The 25,717-nt window shown below is 52.7% G+C and overlaps 1 protein-coding gene across 1 annotated transcript in view; it reads left to right on the top strand.

The window, feature by feature from the left end:
• LRP1 (LDL receptor related protein 1) overlaps positions 1-25,717 on the top strand; it is a 175,457-nt gene that overhangs the window by 39,324 nt on the left and 110,416 nt on the right. The window contains 3 exon segments of the mRNA XM_038378412.2: positions 3,080-3,202; positions 17,306-17,443; positions 25,597-25,716. Coding sequence (XP_038234340.1) covers positions 3,080-3,202; positions 17,306-17,443; positions 25,597-25,716 — 381 coding nt within the window.

Consider the following 25,717-nt stretch of genomic DNA (forward strand, 5'->3'; position numbering starts at 1 on the left):
CTTCCAGTCAGTTAGAGCAGTGACCCTTCCTCACTGTGCCCGCTGCCTCCCCACCGCCCGCCGGAATCTCTTTCACTCGTCTTCATCACTTGTGCTGCTAGCCTTGCAGTCTGCATGTTGCAACGTACTGCAGCCATGCCCAGCTCTTGCTCCGGGTCCCCATTTTAGTCCGAAACTGTCTCGGGGTTCAGGTGCTAGATTAGGAGACCCCGATTCTGTTCCTGGTTGGCCGCTGAAGTCACTCCCTCTGTGCCCATGCAAGGCCAGGGAGCGCGAAGATTATTTGTATTACCATGATCTCTGCTAGATGCCTAGAAATGATCAAGAAGGCTGCCTAACCGAGAGTAGGGCCCCTTTGCGTAGTGGCTGCCTGGACACACAGAGACAGTCCCCGTCCCGGAAACCTCGCTGTTCAAACCAGATGAGGAAGGGTCTTACCGTATGCTTTTGGTTGCAGGCCAATAATCCTTCCAGACTCCAGCTCCATCCTCAGTCTCTTTCTCCACTCCCCCATTTAGGGAAGAAGCTGTATGGTGCAGGAGGAAAGCCCTGTATCACTTCCACGCTAGCAATGGGGTCAGGAGCAAAATGCATCCTCCAGGCCTAGTTCAGCTGGCATGCAGGCTGTTCCACCATGTCAGCATTCAAAGATACCCTTTTCTGGTAATTCAGGCTGCCGTCTTGGCCAGCCCCAGGGACTGAAGCAGGGCCTTGCGCAGCTGAAAGCACAAGGCTACAGGATGAGGTTGGGGGCTGAGAGCCATTGAACCAAACTTTAAACCTTGTACCTGATGTAAACTACTTCAAGCCAGGGGTGCAGTAGCACCACCAGTGCCAGCACCTATGGGTGGGCTTTAGAGCCCAAGATCCGGCTTGAGCCACACTGTCTGCACTGCTGTTAGCATGTTCACCTGCACCCTGCTAGCAGGAGCCTGTCTCCCTAGGCTGGGATGCTCACGGCAGCGCACAGATACCCCTACAGCCCGTTTGGGTCACACTTCTGTTTTTTCTCTACAACCAGGAGCGCTGGAGTCTTTTTCCCCCCCCCCCCCTTTTTCTTTTCTGAAAGCTGCGATTCTCTTGGTCCCGGGACACCCAGAAAAGCAGCAAACATCCCCACACTCACCATAAAACGGCGAGAATTAGCCACCCTGCTGACGGTCAGATTCCCTCTCTGCGTTTCAGCCTGCTGGACCGGCCCTCATGTGAGCTCTCTCCAAAGAGCAGCCCCAAGACCAAAACCCTTATTTCCTTCAAATACTGACCCTTCCTTATCGCAGCTGTTGCTCTGAGCATTTTAGCTGACTTTTTTTTTTTAAATTTATTGTAATGAGTTTTTAATTGTCTGCTTTTCTTTGCCATCTATTTATTTTTAAACAAAGCTCGGAGCTGTGGTCTCTGGGCGACTATTAGCACGAGCTGCTTTTTCACTGTGCTTTCTCCTGAAAGAGAGCGCCCGCTAGCATGAATGTGGACTCAGTTTGGGTTCCTTTGGCATGGTAGCTCCTAAACTTTAATACCTCCCCCCTCTGCGTCCCAATAGAAATCAGCCTAGTTGATCATAATGGTCCCTTGTGCCTTTAAATGCTTTGAAAATATCAACAACCGCTCCCAGTGAGAGCTCATCAAGTGTCCCGAAGAAATATGCATTCCCAGAGTGCTGCAGAGACGCGGGAATCTCCGGGCACTTCCATGTGAAACCTAACGAGCTGCTCCCAAATATTTATTTCTGTCCAGCTGTCTGCTCTGCTCCTCCTCTCCCCCTCCTTGCTAGTATCAGGCCGCTGTCTAATGGTCACTCATCTTCTAAAGCTGGGGTGGAAGGATTTCTGTCCTCCATGCTGGCTGGCTGGGGGCATTGGCTTGCTGACCCGGGGGCCTAGCCTGAGGCTTGGGTCAAGTCCCCACTTTTCCTGCATGACGTTAAGTCACCTGGATATTTGTTCACCGAACTTCCATTGAATTCGGCATCTGAATACCTCTAGGATCTGGGCCTTTGTCCATCCGTGCCTCAGACGCTATGTTAAGGGTGGGCCCAAAAGTACCATACACTGATGCAACTCTGATTTCGAAGACTATAGGATGCTGGGGTTCCCCCCTGCCCAGCCCCAGCCATGTCTGAATCCCCCTGTGCTGGGCCTGTTTGCTCTAGGATGGAGTTTGAGGCCTGTCTGTTTAGGCGTGCCAGTGGCTGCTGTTGCCGTGGTTATGCAGCACCTCAAACCCCCTCAGCCCCGTGAGGTAGGGAAAATGGTGAGGAGCATCTGGTCTGGTGGGGTGGGGTGCTGCACTGCGAGTCTGGGCTCCTGGGTTCCATCCCCAACCCTGCCAGCTGCATGACACTGGACACGTCACTTTCCTGGGCCATGCCTCAGTTTCCCCCCACTCTTTGTCTTGTCTTGCTAGGTGTCTGCCCAGTGCCATGGTCTCAGATGAGGCCTCTGGGTGCTACTGCAGGACAGATGAGTCCTTTTACATGTGAGAAACTGAGGCACAGAGCTGGGAAGTGATTTGTGCAAGGTCACCCCCTGGGTCAGAGGCGGAGCCGGGAATAGAACCAAGGAGTCCCAAGAACCGGAGGGAGGGAGGGAGGGAGGGAGGGAGGGAGTGTGTGTGTGTGTGTGTGTGTGTGTGTGTGTGTGTAAAAAAGACTCGTTTGAAAGTGAATTGTGCTCTAATATGTAATTTTGCAAGCCAGCTGTACTACCATCGTGATTTAAAAAAAATTACTTACTGTTTGCGCTCATCTGGGTTTTTTAAACTTTGTTTTCATTATCTAGCATAAAAAAATACACCACCTTTTGGCTCCCAAGCACTAATTTATCCATGTTAAATGATCTTTAAAATCTGCTAATGCCTCATGGATCCCCCGCTGCTGTAATTAATGCCTCTGTTTAAATCCTCTTCTTTCCTTAGGGGCGAGACAGATGGACCCCGATGCTACGTGCAAAACTTTTGCTGAGACTTAAAAAAACAAAAAAACCCAAATCAAATCCAGCTAGAATTTCTTGTTAATAACTTGTCTTGGGAAGAAACTCATCACGTTTGTTGTTGTTGTTTTATTTCTTCTCTTATGTAGCACCGAAGACATGTAGCCCTAAACAGTTTGCATGCAAAGATCAGATTACGTGCATATCTAAGGGCTGGAGATGTGATGGAGAGAAAGACTGTCCCGACGGATCCGATGAATCTCCCGATATATGTATGTATCATTTTCTTTCCTGCTAATTGTGTGTCTGTATTTATATTTTTCTACTACAAGCTTCTTCTAGAACTGGCATCAACATGAAAGTTTCCTTCCTCATTCATTTTCTTTCTATAGTACTGTTCACTTGCCACATCTATAGGTGCAGATGTGACAGGAAGTTAATAGAAGTATAAACCGTCCATTCTATATGTATATCAGTATAAACCGTCCACCCTGTCTACCCCAATATCATGCTTCTCAAATGCCCTGTGTTTTGAGGGGACCTGCCGCCTCACGGTTATGTGTGAACATCCCTGTAACACCTTTATTGTTGGCATTGCTATACACTGGAAATAAATTAAACAGAAAACAGAGGATTTAGCAAGAGCCATTTAAGTGGAAGGAAAGAACCCCGCAGCATCGTATGCTTCCTGCCTGCATAATCTGAATGGGGCCTTCATTTTTTGGCTTTTTGTGGGACTGTTGTCTTTGGCATATAGATTATTTGTGTTGCAAAAGTAATGCTGGTTGGTGTTCAAGATGAAGGAACTGGGGCATGTAATTCTCTAGCCTGATGCGTGGGGGGGCGTGTTTTGTTCATACAGGCAACATGAAAAGGAGGACTTGTGGCACCTTAGAGACTAACAAATTTATTTGAGCATAAGCTTTCGTGAGCTACAGCTCACTTCATCGAATGCAACATGCTGACCTGTGTGAACGTGGCTCTCTTTGTAGCACAAGCTTGCATCCTGAAGCTTGGACCCCTGGCTTTATGGATCTTGGTGTTAGCCTTAGCTGCTCACTAGGAGTTGGTCGGAGTCCACTGTTTCAGTGCTTGAGGGGTTCCCCCCTTCCCAAAGTTTTAGCAGGGAACAGAGCCAGGCCAATGTAGAGCCTTTTCCTTCACCCCAGAAGTGAGGGACGTTGGCAAAGAAAGTTCAATGTGAAATGTTTGGTAGGTTGCTTTACTGTGTGTGGGGGGGGAGGGGAAGGGAAGGGGTGTTTGGGCAAGGGGCACCCACTTTCGGGGTGTGTGTGTATATAGAAACCCCAATGATCTTAACCCCGTTGCAGAGAGGCACGACTCCGACAGGGGTTGCGCTCCTTGGCATTTGCTGCATCCGTCCTTTCCTGCAGCTGGCGAGGAGCGCTGGTCTCAGGGGAGGAATCTCTGAGGCTGCAAGCTCTGAGTACCCTGGAGCAAAGAGCAGAGAGGGTGACACAGACCAGGGGAGGGGAGGGAGTGGGGGAGGTGGCAGGGGGAGGGGGGCGGGCCTGAGGAGAGTTGGATCTGCTTGCAAATCTGCTGCAGCCAGGAAGATAACTGGAATCTGCCTCTCTTGGGTGCAGATTTAAGAGGGTACCTGTGTGTGGGAAGGGTTGGGACTGGAGGGGAAAGGGACAGATTTTCCTCGAGTTGGGAACAGCCTGTGGACAATCAAAATAGCAGTTCCCAGATTTGTGTGTTTGTTTTTGGGTCCATCAAGTCCCTTTGCCTCGGCCGCAAAGGCCGGGTGGGCCCCTCGCTGCAAAGCAGCTGCGTGGAGCTGTGGTGACTTTATGGGAGCAGTCAGATATCTGGCCCAGCAGAGGCTAGATCTTAAGGAAACACAAAGAAAAGAGAGTAACAACAAACAAATGCCGATTGTTCAGGAAGATGGGAGGGTGTCTAGGAGGGGATCTTACATTCCTGATATGGTACCTGTGTGTGTGTGTGTACACACCCCACCATACAGAGCTTTGTGGTGCCTTTTCGTAGAGAGACAGCAATCCTGTTCCATAGCATGGGGGAAGGAGCATGGCCTAGTGGATAGCATGCTGGTCTTGGATTCAGCAGATCTGGATTCTATTCCTGGGTCTATCACTGGCCTGCTGGGAGACCTTGGGCAAGTCACTTCCTCACCCTCTGACTCGGTTTCCCTGTCTGTAAAATGGGTATCTCATTGGAAGATCTCAAAGCGCTTTATTAATGGAGAGCTCTAGCTGAGAGCCAGGCTTTACTGTGTCAGGAATAGACCTTCCATAACAAATGGGATTGAACCACAAACACGGTGGCCCCATCTTGAGTGGGTCGTACACCCCATGGGGCTGGTCTGTCTTTTCCCCCTGACACTCTGGCAAATGTGTGTGTAACTTGCCATGCCAGTAAAGTCTCTTTGAATTTGTAAGGACTCTGGGTGGGCTTTTCAAAGTAGCCCAAAGCGTGGGGCGGGGTGTTAGATGCCTAAATCCCTTTGACTTCCGGTTCAGATGTCAAATGCCCTTTGGGCTCCTTCCATTCTTCTAGCCTCCAGCGCTGAAGTTGGTTCCTGGCTGCGCCAAATGAAATAAAGGTCTTTCCGAAGCAGCCTTTTGACTCAGGTTATTTATTAATGCAAAGTCATGCAATCACCTCCTGATCGGAGGGAGAAAAGACGAAAGGGCTGGGATGAGCTGTCTGGCTCAAAACAGTCGGCAGCCCTGGAAAATTCCTGTGCTAAACTTGGAGGCTTTTTGCTCTGGAACGCATCCATCCTGGTAGACGTTCCGCGTGCCCTGTTTGTACTCCTTTAACCGGACTCTTTTTATCCCTCCGGACAGATGCAGCAAAACCTCTAGCACTCCCTGAAACTTTCCTTCTCAACCTTTCTCCCAAACCTTAGTTTGCCAGCCTTGGGATTGGGCCACCCATTTGCCCTCCCACAAGGATCCACAAGGATAAACTTGAGAAATCCATAGCCCGCCACACATCCACGGGCGCCCCAGCGGGCTAAAATAACCCTTTGTGATTTTTTTTTTTTTCTTTTTTGAGAGACGCTTTTCCGTCCTGTAGGCTCTGCAAGGGTTGGACAGATGCCTCTGAGCTGCACCCACCTCTGCGGGGGAGAGAGAGCCAAGCGTTCTGCCCCAACAGCCGTACAGGCCAGAAAGTCCGGGGAGGTGGTGAAATTAATAGGTTTTTTTAAGGGGAAAAAGGGATCTTTACGATGTAGCCTAGCCTCCTGTGTAACGAAGGCCAGAGAGTTTCATTCCTTCCCTGACCTATAACTTCTGGGTCAGTTGCCTGAACTGGAATTGTGCATGTGCGTGTGTTCACAAACACACCTACACGTGCGAAAAAGAGAAAGTGGCAGGGGATCAACAAGAGGCCAGAGCCGATTTACGTCCTGTCCTGAGTGACACCTCTGGGCTGGTGCTCACCGCAACCCCCGCACTGGGTTGTTGCTCACAACCACTGTCTGTGGCAGTGGTTGTGTGGAAGGCTAGAAGCGGGGTTCCAGGGCTGAGTACTGAGCCACAGCCTGAAGTGGTGTTGAGTGGCGTTAGGTGAGCGAAGATGTCAATACTGGCCATGCCATTCTCTGACCTCTCTCTCACCAGAGCCAGCCCGGGCCCTAGCTCTGCACTGGGGCTTTCTTCAGCTTATGCCAGAGGTGCGGCACGTGGGGTCGGGCTGCCGGTTACCCCTCATGGCTCTGTCCTGTTGCATCACTAGAGGAACCTGCCTCAGCCCCTCCTTTCCCAGCAGCCACCTTGGATATGGCCAGCCTGTCCCTTTGGGCACCTCAGAGCTTTGCTTCTACTTGGAGAAGCTCAGCTGAGCACAGATGATACCTGCTCCCCCCTACACAACTCCCTCACCTGAGGGCAGGCAAAGGGGCGGTACATTAGCAGCAGTACTGGCTGCTCTCCCGTGGTACACCTCCAACCAGCCAGCTCGCAACCCTGCATCTCAGCTATCCAGTTCCTGCACTTGGGGAGGGGCGTTCAGCTATCTCTGTGCTCTCCCCCATTCCGCTCAGCCCTCAGTGTAAGTGAGTGCAACCCCGAGGCTGCTCTAACAGGTTACATACTGTTTCCCAGAGGTCATGGGGGGCTGAGAATACCCATGATGCAGTGTGCTCCATCCACGTCCCTGACCTGCCTCTCACCCTGGGCACTGGGAGCAGAGCTGTTGTAGAATTAATACACCAGCCATGGAGAAGCACCTGATCCTGAGAATCAGGCCCATAGCTTGTGTAATAAAATTCTGGCTGTCAATTGAGACCTCTGCAGCCTGAGCTCGTCGTCAACAGGGACCTGCCGGAGATGTGTTCTCTGCACTTAGTAAGAATCCCTTGGATATATTTGCTTGACTGAGAAGCAACAGGAGTGTTTCTTCCCAGGACTGGTTAGACTTTGTGCAGTTGGCAGGAGAGCTGGGTGACTTGTGTTGCAGAAGTAATGCTGGTTGGTGTTAGAGGCGCGAAGAACAGGAACCAGATCTTCGGTGGCTTCCTTCTTTTTCTTCTAGGATGAGCAAGATTTGATTTTTTTTTTTTTTTTTTTTTTCAGAATTACAAAGAGCCAAGAATAAACTGCCCTTAAATCTCAGGCAAGGCGTGCTGGACAGGCAGACTGGGTATAGGGATAGGACTGGCTGTGTGGAACAGGGACAGGTTGCTGTGTGGGCTGGGGCACAAGACTGGGATTCTGTTCCCAGTCTGCCCCGACTCGCTGCGTCACCTTGGGCAAAGCCAGGAAATAAATAATAATTCGAGCCTTCATCTCTCTCTGCATCTCAGCTATCTGTCTCACAAACGGGGGGTATAAATAATCCCACAGCAGGAAGGGCAGGGCTGTCTTGCGGGTAGAGCACTGGAGTGGAATTTACACCCGAGTGCCGTTCCCAACTTGGGCACTGGCCTTGGGCAAGTTTCTTCCTCTCTCGCTGTGCCTCCGTTTCCCACCCCCTTTTCTCTTTCTTGCTTCTTTGACTATTGTAGAATCAGAGCAGTGTTGGGCCAGGTCACCTAGACCAGCCCTGACCAGGCTTCGTCCAACCAAAAGCCTCCAGCAACAGGGACTGTTGGACTCAGCTTCCAGAGCTTAATTCCCCTGAGAGAGAGTTATCCTACTATCCAACCTGGAGCTGTCTTGCTGCAGAAGAAGCCTATTGCTTCTTGTCCTGCCTTCAGTGGACATGGAGAATACTTGATCACCCTTAACGTAGTTGAAGACCGTTATGGGTCGTCTTTTGTCAAGACTAGACTGCCTGGTTATTTTAACCTTTCCTCATAGGTCAGGTTTTCTCAACCTTTGATCGTTTTTGTTGCTTTTCTTTGGACTCTCTCCAGTTTGTCCATAGCTTTCTTTAAGCGCGGTGCCCAACGCTGGCCGCAGTACTCCAGCTCGGGCCTCGCCAGTGCCTCGTAGAGCGGGACAGTTACTCCCAGAGTCTTACATATGACCCTCCTGTTAATACACCCTAGAAGGGTATTGTCCTTTTCCCACAAGTGCATCAGATTGTTGGCTGTTGTTCAATTTGTGATCCACTGTAACCTCAGGACCTTTTCAGCAGTACGACTGTCGAGCCAGTTATTCCCCATGTTTTATTTGTGCCTTTGATTTTGCACTTGTCTTTATTACGTTTCATAATGTTGATTTCAGACCAAGTCTCCAAATTGTCAAGGTCCTTTTGAGTTCTAATCCTGTACTGTAACATGCTCGCAACCCCTTCTAGCTTGGTGTCCTCCACAAATTTTACATGCATTGTCCAACTCCTCTGTGAAAATATTGACTAGTACTGGATCTAGGACACATCCCATGGGACCGCACTACATACATCTTCCCATTTGACAGCGAACCACTTACAGCCCCTGCCACAGTGGGGCCCTGATCTCGGTTGGGGCTTGTAGGTTCTGGCATACTATTGACTAGCATGTGATTTGTCGGTAGCACGAACCCTGAGCTAGCTTGTTCTAACATTCCCGCAGCGGTCAAGGTAAAAATGTGGCTCCCGGTAGCAAACTGGAAATATTTGGCAGTTATGGAGCTGTTTACGTCTTCAAAAGGTTGTGCAAACATGAGCTAATTCCCCCCTCACATCCCTCCGCCAGAAGACCCAGCTTCTGTCTACACTACAGCCAATGTCGGCAAAACCTACATCGCTCAGGGTGTGACTATTTCCATCCCCACCAGTGGGATAAGTTACGCCGAGGTAAGCATCCGTGTGCGCAGCGCGATGTCGGTGGGGGAGCTTCTCTCTCAGACATCGCTTCGGCTGCTTGTGGAGGTGGTTTGTTGAGCATCTTCACCAGATGCGCTGGAACGGGAGCTGATTGGGGGAGGAGCGCCCACAGAGTCGGCACCTATGTGTATAGACATACCCTTATTCTGTCCTCTTGGGGGCACATACCAAAAATCTGTTTTTTTTGTTTTTTTTTTTTTTTTAAAGGTGATTTGCTGAATGCCTCTTTTCGCAGTTGCCCCTTGACTCTAAGGAGCTTTCCAGGGCTTGGGCACCGTTTAGTTTATTTTACCAGCTGACTGAAGATAAGCAGGAGCCCTTTAAATCACAACGTAAATAAATACAACAACCCGAGTGTCAGGGGAAATGGGGAAAGTCCCTCCTCTGGAGCTTGAAAACCACTTGCAATAGCTTCCTGCGTCTCCGCTCTCTGTGATGTGTGTCGTGGGAGCATCTCATGGACATCGCAACGGGGGGGGGGGAGCTCAAGGTGCTGCCCTCGAGTTCCTCCACTAGCTCTGCTCTCACTCATGCTGGTGTGTCTTCACTGAAGGCGTCTTCTCAACTTGGGTTCAAATAACAGGGAAGCCTCAGCAACTTGGGTGAGCAGGTTGAGTTCACGCCCACAGAGGAGCCTGGGTTTGGACTGGAGTTGCTAACCCAAGTTAAAACCTGAGATTGCCATGTCTTCATTGCTGTTTTACGCAATGAATTAGCTTTATATTAGCTAATGTGGGTTAAGAACAGATCCACCCCTCCAGTGAAGACACACCCTAAACAGGATCACACCGCAAAGCAGCGGTCCAGCTACACACAGAGTGATGGAATTGGTGCTAGCGGTGGGTGAGTTGTCCATCCTTGCTGCATCACTTCCGCATCAGCAGCAATTGACCCACCTGCCAGCTTGAGCTGAAAGCACCACTTAACCTAGAGATTTGAGTGTGTGGATGGGAGTTACAGTAGGGGCAAAAATCAGGTTATACCCTGAGCTAACACTGCAGAGAAGACATCCCCTGGGTGGGCCCCAACTGAAATCAGGGTCCTATGCTGGTCGGTGTTTTACGAACACTTAGTGAGAGAGAGTATCTGTGGTGTGAGTGTGTATGCCTGCACACGTACCATGTACCTAAGTAAGCTGGTGCAAATCCCAAGTGGCTTCACTGGCTGATTTTACCCCAGCTGAGGACCTGGCCTGGCTTTGCTCAGCTGGGTGCTCTTGTTAGCTTCCTTGCATGTAAAGCGGCTATGGCTTTTGCCCGGCAGCCTCTTGTCATCCTGCCACTGGTCCAGCCTCGCTTGCGTGCACCCAGGGATGTTAACAGGGATTCCTGCTTGCTTTACATCTGCTGAGGAAGCATGAGTGGTGGCTAAGCTGTCAACACGTGCAAGGGGCTGAGAAGCCCCTATCTTCTGGGATTGTCAGAGGGGCTTTTCTCACGCCAGTCTGGCACCGGGGGTGGGGGGGGCCGTCAGCTGACTCACATCCTCCTTATCTTGCTGGCAAGGAGAGTGTGATTTGTTTTAAAACCTGGGCTTGCAAGGGCTGCTGCTGCATGGGAGTGACACAGCCCTGCAAGGAGGCAGCACCCTTTGCATTGCAGAGTCGGGCTCCTGTGGCATCAAGGGTGGCTGAAATGCTGTCTGTTAACAGATTCCCCAGCTCTCCCTTAAGTATTCCCCGGCTGCCATCCTGCAAAGGGAGCTTAATTCGAAGCATGGGAGTGGTCCCTGTTGAGTGTGTATAGGGGGAAATTGTACTGGTTTAATTGGCTTAAATTAAACTGGGGCAACTCTTCTGAGCAGGGGAGGGGTCAGATTTTCAAAAGATCCTAAATCCCCTGGAGTTCAATAGGACTGAAGTGCCTATGTCACTTTTGGATGCTTTTGAACATTTTACCTAAGGCTTGCTGCAGGGGCGGTGTGGCTTAGTGGATAGAACATTGGACTGGATCCGTGGGAGCTGGGTTCAATTACTGGCCCTCTTTCCCTCCCCCCCCGCCCCAGCAAGTCACTTCCCTGTGCCTCAGTTTCCCCAGCTCTGAGAATAAGACTACCAGCCTCCTCTGTAAAGTGCTTTGAGAGATACTGATAAGAGCCTTGTTAATGCGGATAACAAAAAGGAATGTGTTACTGAAACGCAATGGTAATAAACCCTTCCTGAGGGACTCCCAGCCAGCCAGAGACGCTGCAGCCCGGGTAGAAGGTTTGCCCTGTTGATGCCACAGCCCCACTTGGCTGCCGACACATTGGTCAAATGGGTCTGGTGCATGCAGAGCAGCCTGCTTTTATCTGTTCTGCAGCCGTCCGGGGCCCTGGTCTCTGCATGGTGACAGTTCCTGTCGGGAGCGGGCGGGGCAGTGAATGATCAATGTCAATCTGTCCGAGGGGCTGGTTTTCAAAAAGTGCCCTCTGAAATTTAGCTACCTTGAAGGCATCTTCAGGCAAGCACCCAAAAATGGAAGTTCTTGGCCTGGGGCTGCTGGAAAATGTTGTTTAAGGGCTCTCTGCTCACTTGTCTCCAGCATTCTGATGCTAAGTGTGCTCCCTTGCCCCTGGGCGTCCCTGGCACGTCACAAGGAAAGTCCTCGGCAGCTGGTTTGGAGTCATTAGGGGGAGGAGATGGGACCAGGTCTTCAGCGGGTATAAAATGGGCAGCACCCCGGGACGTGGCAGATATATGCCAGCGTGTACCAGCCAAGGAAACTGACCTGCTTGTCTAGTGGGTGTGACCAGGGGCAGGGAGTGGGGAATGGAGATTCCCGACGCCTGGGTTCTAATCCCAGCTCACTGTGTAGCCGGGGACGGGGTTCCTTTCCCCCAGCTGCTATAGGGATGTTACCGATCTCCGAGATATCCCTGGATGTGGAGCCTTTTCCTTGCCGTTTGTTGAAGCCTTTTTGAGCAGTAGGTGCTATGTAGGGACAGAGTGGTGGTGTCTGTCTGCTTTGGATTGGCCTGAGGCTGCACCCTGTATATGGCAGGGGCTGAACTGTTTTTAGTGGGTAAGAATCCTGGGCCGGAGTTCTCCTCTGTGAGCAGCATCCCCAGACGGTCCTCACGGCTTTGCAGCATGCTCCTGGCAGCTCAGAGAGGCAGGGGAGGTTTGTTTAAATTAACTAGAAGCGTATGTGAGATCCTGGAGTGGATTTTCCCGAGATTGCTCCCCTTTGACAAACTTGCCTGGGGTTCCGCTTCTCTCCTCTCCTCCCCCCCCCCCCCCGCCGGTTGCTTGGGCCTGTACGCAGAACCTCCCCCTCCCTCCACGTTATTGTGTATTATGTAGCCTCTGGAGGCCCCCTCTGAGATCAGGGTCCCCCCGTTGTTCTAGAGGCTGCACAGACTCAGCATGAGAGACCATCCCTACCCGGAAGAGCTCACAGTCTAACTAGGCCAGACTGATGAAGAGAGGGGAAGGGAAACGGAGGCACACAGCGGGGAAGTGACTTCCCCAGGACCACGCAGCAGAGCCACGGCTCGAACCCAGGTCTGCGGCGTCCCAGCTCAGTGCACTTTCCAAAGCGAAGATCATCTTCCCCCTGGACTCTAACCAGCGACGTTCACGGATGGTGGCCGCCATGCGGCTGCAGCTCTCCCTGAAAATGGCAGTAGGGTTCTGGAGGGCAGAAGCATTTCCTCCCCACATCCCCGATCGGTCCGAGGTGACCTGGCCCAATGTGGACACAGCTATACCAGTGTAAAAGTGTTCGTTTATATTGGTATCACTAATTGTTGGGCGGGAAGGTGAGCTAGACCAGTCTAAGTGCATCTCCATTAGGGGTTGTACTGGGTGGCTCTTTTTGTTGAAAATGCACCCCCGTCGCCGTCATACGTACACCAGTATGATACCTGTGTGCAGGCCAGACCTTGGGCTGTGAGCTCCTGGGTGCACGGGCTGTCTATTTTTGTTGTGTTTGTACAGTGCCTAGCACAATGATGCCTTGACCCAGGCCCAGGGGTGCAATCCCAATGCTAAATAATAAGAATCTGGGTTGTGGCTGTAACCTGGGAAAGTGTGGTCTTCTCAGCACTCGGGCAAGTCTCCCAAGTGGGTTTTATTTGAATGTTCCTTTACATCTCTGACACTCAAGCCACATAGCTTGTGAAGTCCCCAGTCCTCCCTTCGTGCCCTCTTATCTCTTCACTTTTAGCTTTTCCCCATTTTTATGTGTCTTTGGGCTGGTGCCAGATCAATTACAGGCTGCATTTGTGGCGGGAAGAATTGCTTCTTTTCAAGTGGTTTTCTGAGGTTAAAAATTCATGTCTAATTCGGCCCTTTGGGGTGTACCACAAGCTAGTCACATGTAATAAATTGGCTCATTTATTAACGAGCAACTGTGGTTGAAAGGAAACAAAGTGGCTTGTAAATTAATCCTGCCCCGTTTGTGATAAGTAGTTGATCTGCTCTTTTCACAGGGATGATGGGCTGGGAGATCTGTTTTGACTGATGGACGGTGTGCTTCCTATGGGTGCCTTCCCTTGACCTGTTTGGAAACACGGTTAATTAACCCTTAATTTGCAATTATTCTGAGCCTAGGAGAGTGGTTTTATTTAGATAGAGCTCTCTTTAGAGACAGAATCTATTGTGCAGGAGCTGTTAAGAAGGCTCTTAACCTACTGAGTTGCATGGTTATAAATCAAACAGCCGTTATCCTCCAGAAGGGAAAAGAGAGTGAGATGCAAAGACAAAAAGTGGCAGAGTTTGGAACAGAACCCAGGAGCCCTGGGTGCCCGTTCCCTGCTCTAATCATTAGATCCCTCTCCCCTTTCAGAGCCAGGAGAAGAACTAGGGGTCCTAGCTCCCAGTCCCTCCCTGTTCTAACTCACTAGGCCAAATAGAAACCAGAGGGGCCGTATAAACAGAATCATTCCTAATGGGTGGCCTTTTAAAACTAAAACTAAAACAAACAAACAAACAAAGAGGAATGTTGCCCCCTTAGAAGCCAGGGGATTCCTGCAAAGAGCTGTTGGGGCTGCATGTTCCTGACTGGATCCGTTGGCCTGGTTTCCTCGTGGCAATTGAAATGTTCTCCTGCCTCTGTCGCATGAGGCAGAGAAACGGGGCTCCATGTTTCACAGCCTGAGCTTTTCTGATGGCTTGTAGGTTTTGCTGTTAGCCGGGAGCTTGGCACGCTGGTTCCGAACTTCCCTGTTGAGCCACCAAGTGATGTTTGGCTGTTCTGAGCCTGTGCGAGTGAGGCTGGAGGGCAGGGAGATGCGTGAAGACCTCTGTCTAGGAACTATGCTGAATAGGTCTCGTTCAGGGTTAGGAAAAATACAGGACGGAGGCCGGCCCTGTGAGAAGAGGAGTGCGTCTCCTACCCCCACCTCCTACCCCCACCTGGCACCTCATGCCAGTTCCACCCCGAGGCTCTTCTCTTCTCAGCCAAACAAAATGAAAATCGAATCAACGCCCCTTCTTCCCAGTTCCCTGCACCATTTGCTGCTGCTAACTGGGTGCATGGAATGAGCCTTGTGAAAGGGAGCAGTCTCCCCCAAGCCCTGGCCTGGACAAACCCTTTTCCCCCAGGGACTGGGGCTGGCAGAGACCTTGCCCTGACAGAAGTCACTAGCCCGTCAGCTCAAGCGAACGACTTTTGGATGCACTCTCAGTGAGCGATGAAGGAGAAATCGTGCATCAATGCTGGGAAACTCCAGTTCCTGCATGTCCCACTCCATAGGGATGTCACGTCCCCTTTCCCCTCCCTGCTACTTTGCACCTTCTTCCCCATGGGTCTCTAAGCTTGGAACTCGCTCTCTTCTCCGTCCAATGACACATCTCCATGACTTCCTGCATCGACGCCCGTCCCTATTCTGTGCTTGAGCTTTCCTCCCACATACCCCCTCCGGCTGGGTTAGATCGCCGCCCGTGCGGGACAGGGACTGCCTCTGTGGTTGTAAAGCACCCAGTTGCTTTTACGCTGCTCTGCAAAATGGCAGTCAAAATGGCACCGTCTGACTGGTTGGATCGCCTCCCTGTGCAGTCAGCCCTACTCACTGGCTTTGTTCATGAGCCCGGGGTGCCCCGCAGAGCCCAGACCACTGCAGGAGCTGGATTCTCTTCCTCCTGGTGCAGGATTTCACCCTCCAGTCCAGTGCCAAAGCGGAGCGGTGATGCCGGCGCCATGCGTGGCAGGCTGTGGCTTGGCCGGGATAGCTGTTGTGGGAGGAGAGAGAGGGCACAGCACAGCTGGTTAGGGGAACTGGAGACCTGCCTTCAATTCTTTGCTCTCCTGGGGTGATCTTGGGCAAGTCTCTCTCTGTTTGTCATAGGAATAATGAACCATCCCCGTCTCTCCGAGGGGCTGTGTCGGGGCTGGATACTGTGTTGGGGGGCAGCCCCTAAGACAGGACGCAGAGCTAATCACAGCCCATGCTGTGCTGCCAGAATGAGTTGCTCAGTCCTTGGGCTGATGAGGACGTGGTTTTATGAGCTATTTGTTAGTCTCTCTCTTTCTCTTCTGCCCATCTTCTGATGCCAAGATGAGGCGAAAAGAAGGTGTGCCATCCCCGCTCCTTCAGAGGGGCGTTTTTCCCTGGGTGCTGCGACCAGCAGGGAGGAAAAATACAATTTCTGGCTAGAGAGGAACCTAGAAACAACTCCCCCCACCCCCAGAAGTGCTGAGTGCTTGGCACAAACTATCTGAGGGCTGTTCATGCGAGCGAGCGATCCAGCCCTGGAATGGCTGCCCCAGCCAGGGAACCCCACAAGGCACCCGTCGCTGGGTGTTTCCTCTGCCCCTTGGGTTCCCTTTCCTGTCCAGGCCCGATTCTCAGGGGGAGTGGGCACATCTGGAACACTGTGGATGTGTCCGTTCTGGCCTGCCCCAGGCAGCCTGGCAGCTTCGAGACGTGTCCTGGGCTGTAGGAAGGAGCCGGCTGAGGCACCCTGTCGGATGGGGGAGACTGGGTGACGCTGACCCAGGGAAGGTGGCGCAGGAAGGAGGGGTCTCGGAGGGGTCGCTCTCGGGGGGTGAAGTTTGCTGTCTGACAAGCTGGTCAGTAAAAGTGCTGTGTGAACAGTGGGTTGTGTTTCCTTACCAGGGTGAAATATCTACACAGATGCCTGCACGGGTAGGGAGACGGAGCCACCCGCCGGGGGCCAAAGCTGCAGCCAGGGCACTGGCCCCCTCCACTGCTGTTAATCTGGTCTCTCCCTTTGCTCTGCATGGGATACCAGATCCTTGCGAATCCCTGGCCCCTCTCAGCGTGTCCTGGCGCGGAGGAGCCCAGGCGGGACCGACCCTGTGTGGCTGCATTACCTACGCCCAATCCCCTGGGAGTTTGAGCCTGGCTGCCTGGTGGGCTGTATTTGTTGGATCTCAGGAGTGGAGTGGGGGCAGCGCTTTGGATGGGAGACCCTAGCTACGGCTCCCCACAGGAGCGCTGGCCTGTGGGATTGTGGGATAGCATTGGCAGACTTTCGGGACATGAGTCTGGGGTACCTGGGCCCAAGCTGCGTCCACACTGCAAAACAAGAGGCTTGGCCCCTCCGCCTTGCCCAGTCCTAGAGCCTGGGCCAAGGGGATACACTGGCCCCAGCCAGATAGAGTTGTGTGTAGATGGAAGGGGGCTTTGGGGGCTGGAGCCTGGGGTTTGTGCAGTGTAGACATACTCGTGGGAGTCCTATTTTCAAAAGCAGCCAAGTAACAGTAGCACTGAGGTCTCATTGGAAACGAGTGCAGTTTGGTCTCCTTGCCCCACGCCCCAGCCATGCATGTGAACACGGGTTCTGCACGCGTGGGAGGGTTTGGTGTGGGGATGATGGGGGTGGGGGCGGTAAGAACATGCAGTAAACCTGCAGTGTAGACCTCCCTCAGGTCATCTTGGAAATGGCACGGTTCTCCCTCGGCTCCAGTTGTGTGTGGCTTTGTGTCACCTGTGGGTGTTTGCATCAGAGCCCAGCAGGTGTGAAATGCGAGTGGGTCCTTTTGCACTGATGGGAGTGGCAGGGTGCTGGGAGGAAGGGAGGGATCCTGATCGGGGAGCTGCCAGGGGTTGGGTTCTCGTTGCTTGCATGGGCCGGGCCCAGCCATAGTCTCTGGTCCTTGCTGCAGCTGCCGGGTGTTGCTGTGTCGAGCGATTCCTTTCCCCTCTCGGATCAATCTCTCTTGTGTTCTGCTCTCTTCCAGGTCCGCAGAGCAAGGTGTCGCGGTGCCAACCCAATGAGCATAACTGCCTGGGCACAGAGCTGTGCATACCCATGAGCAAGCTGTGCAACGGCCTTCAGGACTGCTTCGATGGCTCGGACGAGGGGTCGCACTGCCGGGGTAGGGGAGTGCCGACGGGTCCCCGGGGCAGCCCGCACTTCCCTCTGGCCTGAGAGACTCCACCGTTGGGTGGGGGGCGGGTAGGAAAAATTCCTCCGTAGTGTGTGGCCACACGGGCTGTTATCACTAATACAGCTGTGCCAACGCCAACCCTAAGCCGTGGGATGTGGCCCTGGTAGAAACAGAGATTTGCCCCAGCGTGCGTTGTGTTCGCACAAGAGCGGTGCACTGGTGGAGGTAGTTCATTGCGACGACCCCCCCGCCCCCCACACACATTGTCAATGAGTCCTGGGGGCTGTGGGTTAGAAGACTTGAAGGTTCCCTTCTGCAGGAGAAATGGTGATTGCTCCTGCCCCGGCAGGCTATTAAATAGCTGCACTCTCTGCTGAGCGGAAGGAGGCAAGGAGTTTGGGTTCTGGTTTAGTTCAGACACCGATTTCCTCCTTAGCTGGGGGTCTCAGCGGGCAGGGCTGGGAGCGCAGGGATTGAGGCCTGCTGGTCATGACCCCTGAGCCCACAGTCCCTGGGCCGTGCTGTCAGTAATCTGGCTCTGAGCTGGATGAGCTGTGGAAAGGGCAAAGAAAATTCCTCTGAAAGGCCCTAAATCGGGCAAAGTGCAGAGCAGAGGCGCCTGCCTCATCTGGGGTGCAGGACGGCGCCGCCTAGACACCCCAATGGGGAGCAGAGCCTCATAGTGCCAGGTGCTGCACTTACCCCTTCTCCTGGAGTGCTTGCCATCTGAGCAGGCAAGAGGAAGGGAGGGGAAACTGAGGCGCAGAGCAATTGGTCTGAGCCTCCTGTTCATTGGCCTGCCCCCTGCCCCGCATGCCCTTCGCTAATGAATCCTCCACACCTCGGGGGCGAGTGGCAATGCTGGCCCTGCCAGCAGCTCGCCTCAAGCTACGCCCTCGACCGAGCGGATCAGATTATACCAGGTGTCCCAGCTCTCTGGGCTTGGAGCGTGAGCAGTTCGGGGGCTGTTCCCACAGTGACCCTGCCATACCTGATGGGGAAGGACGGTCGGGGCCCTAGCCTGGCCCTTGGGAGACCAGGGTTCAATCTCTGCCTCTGGCACTGACTCCTTGCGTGTTCTTGGCCAAGTCACTCGGTCTCTGTCCCTCAGGATCGTGGGGATGACGTACCTGTCCTGCCCCGCTGGAGGCGTGGGAGGCTGAATACGTTAGACATTGTGAGATGCTCAGATGTGTCAGATAAGTACCGAAGATACAAGTACAGAGTCCCTGCTGCTTATACAGAGGGTGCCTAGCTCTTATCTAGTGCTTTCCCAGGGAGCTCAAGATCGTTATTCCCGGTCTCCAGAGGGGGAAACTGAGGTACAGAGCGGGGAGGTGACTTGTGCAAAGTCTCCCAGCAGGTCAGTGGCAGAGGTGGGAATAAAGCCCTGGGCTCTGGCATCCCAGCTCTCTCCACTGTGTCCCCTTGCCTTTGTGAACCACCTGTTCAGGCACCCGGAAACATTCTCCTTTGCATAAGCGTCTCCTCCTGGGTCCCTGCACCGGATCCCTGGCCCGAATGTGTCCTCAAAGCTATTTGTGTAGATTCCTTTTATAGAACCACACCCACGCCGCCCCAGGCAGCTGAGAGACCTGTACAGTGTCTCAACAAGTCTGGGACGGGAGAGAGGGTTAATCAGCGGCTGGATCCGTGAGGTGGGGAGGTTTAATTCTGTCTGATGTTGGGTTACACATACTGCAGCCGGGCACGGAGCCGAGCAGGCGTTGGGAGCACTTGGCACTTGCGGCAGCTCTCGGATGAGGATGCTGGGTGGCTTTTGAGGTGTTTGGATACAAAAAAGCCAGGTTTTCCTCTCCGATTCTCAGTGGTGGCCCTGTGGATCTCGTCAGGCTGGTGGGACCCACTGCAGTCAGCTAGTCTGCGTCTCTTAGGCACTTCAGTGGTTCCCAAGCCCCTCACCCTCTCTAGCTTGTTTATCCTCGCCAAGCCCTGAAGGGCAGGGCAGGATTGTTACCCCCATTTGACAGATGAGGAAACTGAGGCATATGGGGCGAAGTGACATAACCTGCGGTCCCACAGGGAGCTTGTGGCAGAGCTGAGGCCTTGTCTCCTGACTAGCTCACTAACCATTCGGCCTCTCTGCCATTGGAGTCTGGCCTGCTCCATGCAAGAGATGAAATTGCACCTAGTAATTCCCCACAGTGGAGAGAATCGCTCTTCCTTGGATGAATGGGGAAACTGAGGCGATGGGGCTTGCCTAAGGTCACACGGCTGATCAGTGGCAGAGCTGGGGCTAGGACTCAAGTTTCCTAGGCCCTTAACCAGCACACCTCACTGCCTCAAACAGCTGCCCTGGTCTCCACCCTGATAATTCTCCTTCTCCTGGGCCTGAGATGACATGCTAAGGGGCCACGGCTTTTGTCTAGGAGATTTAGATGCATGATTCCTACATGCTCCTAAACCCCATGGTCACTTTGGGAAAATCACTAGCAGCCCTACACACGCTTCTCTAGCCTTACGCTGGCACACCATCCTGCAGGCAGTTCCCAGTGCACAAGCAATCCTACGATAACAGACCAAGGAGGGGCAAACTCCGCGGAGGAAGGGAAGAAATATTGGCTAGTAAAGAAGCCGAGATCCCAGTTGCAACCTTCGAACAGGCAGTTATTCCTGGTAGCAGAAAAGGGAGCCGCAGACCTTGTCTGTTCTTTTAAAAATCCCCGAGGACTGGAATTGCAGCAGGACTGTTTCCACCAGAACAGCGCCCTTTTTAAAAAAAAACAAAACAAAACAAAAAAAAAAACCCTAATATTGTTGGGGTTTTCTTTGGTGCATGTGGTGCATGAGCTGAGAGAGAAGACTCTGAAATGAACATACAGGCCTGCCAAATGCCCTGCAAAGCTGATAGACCATGTGAACGAGTCAGCTGGCCCACCCGGCTTATTAAACTTGCATACGCATAACACGGGGGATTTAGAGCGGGATTGTGAGCAAATCTGTACCGTTTTTGCTAGGGGAAAGGGCACTCCTCCCACTGTGTGTTAGACAGCCAACTGGCCTGGGGACCGCAGCCTGGGCCATGACCTCCCCGTGCAAATGCAAAATGTGAACATAAGACATATGCTGTGCCAAGGAGGGTAAACAGTGCTGGTGTGGCTTTCCTTTGCTGGCCCTTGTAATGTGGTAGATGGACCAGAAATGGATTGCATCCACACTGCTCCTGCGGCCTTGTCCGCTCTGGAATGTAGGTCTGCTAGAACTATCTGAGACTAGGTAGAGTGGTGACACACCCCTAGGCTGGCTGCTGTTATAGCGGGATAAAGGGGAAATAAGCTATTTCAGTATCAAGCACCATTAGCCTGTTTTATAACTGTGGCCAGACTAGGGGTGGGATAGATAAAACCATCCCTCTAGCTGGCATCATTGCACTGGTAAAAGTTCTAAGTGAAACCGAATTAAGCCTGGGTTAAACTCTGAGCAAAAGAGAGTCATGCTGGTTTAAAAAACAACAACCCTGCACTACTTGTAGCAATTTAAGTCCAAAGATGAATTGATGGGAGACAGATCAGTTCCCAGTGAAACACTGGTGTAAACCAGCCCTTAAACCAGAATCAGAGAGTCTACACACACATGTGAATTGGATTAGCTAAATTGGTTTAAATCCACATGTTTAGTTCTGGCTGTAAGAGGGTCCTTGGGCTAGTGTGGGAATTTGCAATTGACACCTCCCCATGATCCAGTTCTGAGCTTGCATTATATTCTCATTCCCTGAATGTCGGGGTGAGATTCACAGACCCCTCCAGTGCAGCTAAGCGTCCTGATTCCACACCTGCTTCTGGCCAGGGTGGTAGGAGGCATCCTGTGGGAACCGGTCGTTGCTCCCTGGTTAGTCGGCGTGGTTTCCCGAAAGCCCCCCTCTCCCCTCCTGAGCTGGTCTCAACCTCTGAACCTCCTGTAAACAAAGCAAAATAGATTTGGGCGGTAAAGTGTTGTGCCCCCCTGGATCTGTGTGGGTGACCTTGGCAGGAGGCTGCAGGGACCTGATGCCAGAGGTTGTGACATTTCCTATCTGACTTTAATGTGGTTTTGAGGTTGGGGGGGCTTTTCAGAATCACGAGCAGTTTGTTTAACCACACAACGTGTCCTCCGGGCTCTGCAGTGCTGGTTTCTGGGGGGTGCAGATTTTGGGGGGAAAGGGGCTATAGGATGTGGGTCGTGTGCTGCTGCTATTTGTTTATGTCCTGTTCTACCCCCTCCCCGCCGCTCTTCCCCAGCCCTGAATGTACTTGCAGATTAACTGTCCCGGGTGTGACGTGAGCCCCTGTCCCAGCCCCCTGGGGGCAAGAAGGGGGGAGTTGGGTCTCGGGGTTGCTCTGCAGAAAGGGGTGCTGGTAAGTGGGTGTTTAATGAGCTGTGGTCAGAGATGGCGTCTCAAACCCTCCCCCGTGGAGCTCGGGCTAACGGGTGCCAGTTACTAATAATCTGCACTAGATTAGAAGTGGTGACTCCTTCCCTCCCTTCCCCCCTCTCCCACCCGAGCCAACCAGCCCCCCACCTTGGGGCCGGATTGGAGCCGGCACCCCCTAGAGTGGAAAGGCCCCTTTCCCCACCACCCTGAGCCATCCAGTCCCCTGCCCTGGGATGGGATCGGATCTGATCCAGCTCCCTCTAAAGGGGAAAGGGCCCATGTCCCATTCCTAGACTCCTTGAGCCAGCTAGTCCAAGCTGTGGGATGCATTTGATCATGAAGACTCAGAGAGTGGGCTGTGAAAGGGGGAACATGGAGAAAAACGGCCAGATTTTCTCAGCTCAGGCGAGGTTCACGTTTCGATAGTTTTGCACACAGATTTGATACAGACCCGAGTTCATCCAGCTTTGCGCTTCCAAGCCCCGGGGGCGTTAGGCAGGAGAGGGGAAAAAACCCTCAAACAAAGAGACCTTTGTGGGCTGAAGTGCTCTTCTGCTTCCCACAATGAGTGTCCCTTCGGCCACAAAGCCTCCATCCCAGCCCTTTGTGTGTTAATTGGGTCACGGAAGCCTATCTTATCATTGCTGTGTTTGAGTAGCTGGGTTTGCCCGGGACGCCTGTCCATTTTGTTCTTGCTTTGCTTTTGTGGAGCAGCTTTCTGGGTCACTCCCATGCTAGTGAGCTAGAGCATGGTTCAGTGGTTAGGGTGTTACCTAGGGTGATAACGATGGTTCGATTCCCTGCTTTGCAATAGGCTTCCTGGGAAAGGCATTTAATTTCTCTTTGCCTCAGCTCAAAGTGCAGGCAGTAGTATGGCCCTACCTCAGAGAGACATGTGAAGACAAATTCGTTAAAGATCCAGATGCTCAGATATGGTTCCCTATAAACAGGTGGACAGTTTGTGTCACGTGACTACAATGTGTATTGATGTATGCAAATTTCGCTAATGTCGAGCCTGAATTTTGGCCCGTATTGTCCCCTTTTTGTGAGAGAATCTCACTCTGTATGTGTGTGTAATAACACCACCTAGCTCCTACCTACTGCTTTTCATCAGCGGACTTCAAAGCTCTACGCAGTCTATCTTCACGACCCCCTGGAGACCCAGGGGCAGATCCGTTATCCTTACGTTACAGGTGGAGTTCCGAGGCACAGACAAAGCGGGGTGGGGAATTGAGCTGAGGTCTCCCCAGCGCATTGCATGGATGTCTGTATAATTACTCTCTTTAGTAGGGTAATGGGACCCATCATTACGTGACCTTGCTAAGTTCAGAAAGCTGTCAGTTACTGGCGCAGTGAGTGAGTGCTCCGGGCGAGGTTTCTCATCAGCCCCAGCCTACCTCTGAGCATCGGGGAGCATGGGGCAGATAGACACTTGATTTAGCATTTATTTCAGCCATGGATAGAAATTAATCTGTTCAGAGCCGTGAGTCAGGCAGCCTTCAAGGCCCTGCAGCATGGCAGCCTCCTGCACGTGGACTGGGCCTTGAGTGCAGGGGAGGTGCTGGAAGCTGTTTAACACGTTTGGGGCGGAGCCCTCCCAGGAGCACAGAGATTTAATGCATCCAGCTCCTGCCCGAGGGGCTCTTAATAGATGGGCAGGGACATGTTTTCTCCGCATTTGCTCTTGAGTCCGAGGAGGGCCTGGTTCCCTGCTGAGCTCGTTGGGGGTAGGTAGGTCTGGGGAGAGTGACAGTCACCCTAGAGCTTCCCGGGGCCTTGCTGCCATGGTCCAGACTGCTGCCTGATTGGACTGGGTGCTGCAGTCCAGACCCACACCCTGCTCTGCTCTTTCTCTGCTCCAGGACGGGGGCAGGGTGTCAAAAGAGCTTAGCACCCAATGGGAATCCCCCCATCCGCTGTCCCCATTGGGAACAACGGAGTATCCCCCTTCTGGAGAACAGTGGGGGGAATCCCCCCACTGAGAACAATGGAATATTTCCCTGCTGGAGAACAGTGGGGGAATTCCCTCCTCCCCTTCCTCCATTGAGAACCATGGAGAGCAGTAGGGAATTCCCACATCCTCTCCCCCACTGAGAACAATGGAAACCCCTCCCAAATGGAGAATCCGCCTGTTGCATGTATTGCCTGGAGCATCCAACATGCCCCATTTCCGTGCTGGGTTCTGCGGGGTTGTCAGTCGAGGTGTACAAGGATAGGGGCAGCTAAGAACAGAGGATACTTGCTCCCTTTAGCTTCTTAATTCCAGGTGTTGGGTGGGCAGGGTGCGTCCTGCTCCCACCTCAGCAGTCCCTACAGAAAGTCCTTGTTGGCGTTGTTTAACGTGATCTCGGGGAGCATGCAATGAACGCACATAATGGGGCTTCAATTTCACTGTGAGCCAGGCAGCAAGAGCCCGAACCAGGGCTAGGATCTGGATTTGTTTCCTCAGCACCACTGCAGATGCCTCTCAAGTGCCTCTGGTTTCTTGAGGCCACCTATCTTCAGCGCACTCCCCTGTCGCACTCTGCTTCCATCTTTGCACACGGGTTTCCCGGAGCCCTGTGGGGCTGAGCAAGTTGCCCAGTGCAACTCTGCTGGAGAAATGGATGTGGTCGAGGAGGGACACTGATGCACTCTGGCTTGCGTGGCAGGAGCTAGGTTCCTGCTTCTTGTCTCTTGTGGCTGATCCTTTAAATAGGAAATGCTGAGCCATGTAGCTGAGGTTAGAGACAATGTGAATCATGTTTCAGAATCAAATTCCTGCACTCTTTGAAAGTGGCTTGCGCAGCCCTTTCCCTCGCCGCTTCCCTTCATGGGCTGGGGTGACCAAGTTTGTACCTGTCCCTGGTCTTGCGGTGTTCTGATGGCCTTGGGACAGATTCTCCCTTGCCCTGGACTTCTATATTCCCTGAGCTGCGATCGGGGATCAGGGCCTGTTGTGTTGGTACAGCGCCCAGCACAGAACAAAAATACAGGTCTTGCACCGATGATCTTACAGTCTAACCAGTGCAAGAGGGGTAAACCACAGCTCTTCCGGTAGCGTTCTGCACTTGGTTTGCATTGGTGGAAACATCTACACACGGTGCAGGGTGAAATGTGAATTGGGCCCCTTGTCTTTAAAAGTCCAGCTGGGAGCTACCCTGCCTAGAAATCATTGGTTTCAATCAAACTTATCCTTTTTATACCCCAGCTCCCAGAAAATCTTTACATGCAAAATATTTGAGCTTGCAGGATATGCCTACGCTGCTCAGGGTGTCATGGCAAGACGGATTGGTGTATCTTGGCCCATCTACCTAGTGTGGCTACAAATAGTGCTGAAACCATGGTGGTGGGGCCATGCTTGTCCCCCACTGGGAACCCGGGATATATGCTCGCATTCCTAGCTGGTTTTAGCAGGGCGGGCTAGGTAAAAGCTGGCCCACAGGTGCCTGTCTGAGCTGGAATTGCACCTCTGATTGCAGGGTAGCTGTCCCCGTAACAGGGTCCTTCTCCCCTTTTCGCAGGTGGGGAGCCGAGGGCCGCGTGGGGCAATGGCCCTGTGCAAAGTGTCACAAGACGTCCGTGGTAAATCTAGAAATTGACCCTAGGTGTCCCAGCGTGGTGCCTTGGCTATAAGCCCATCCTTCCCTCCTGTTACTCAAGCTAGTGGGGATGCTGCTAGTGCTGTGGGGTTGGGGTACCTGGGGGAGTCTGGGAATGACAGCAGGAACCTTCGCTGTTCCCATCACCTGCCCAGATGTCTGAAGTGCCCACTGACTCCTTTCTTTAGAGTTTCTGGCCAACTGCTCGGCCCTGGGGTGCCAGCTCCACTGCGTCCCGACGCTCGTCGGACCCACCTGCTTCTGCAACAGCTCCTTCCAGCTGGCCGAGGACAGGAAGAGCTGCAAAGG

This window comes from Dermochelys coriacea, chromosome 20, assembly GCF_009764565.3.
Source record: "Dermochelys coriacea isolate rDerCor1 chromosome 20, rDerCor1.pri.v4, whole genome shotgun sequence".
NCBI lineage: Eukaryota > Metazoa > Chordata > Testudines > Dermochelyidae > Dermochelys > Dermochelys coriacea.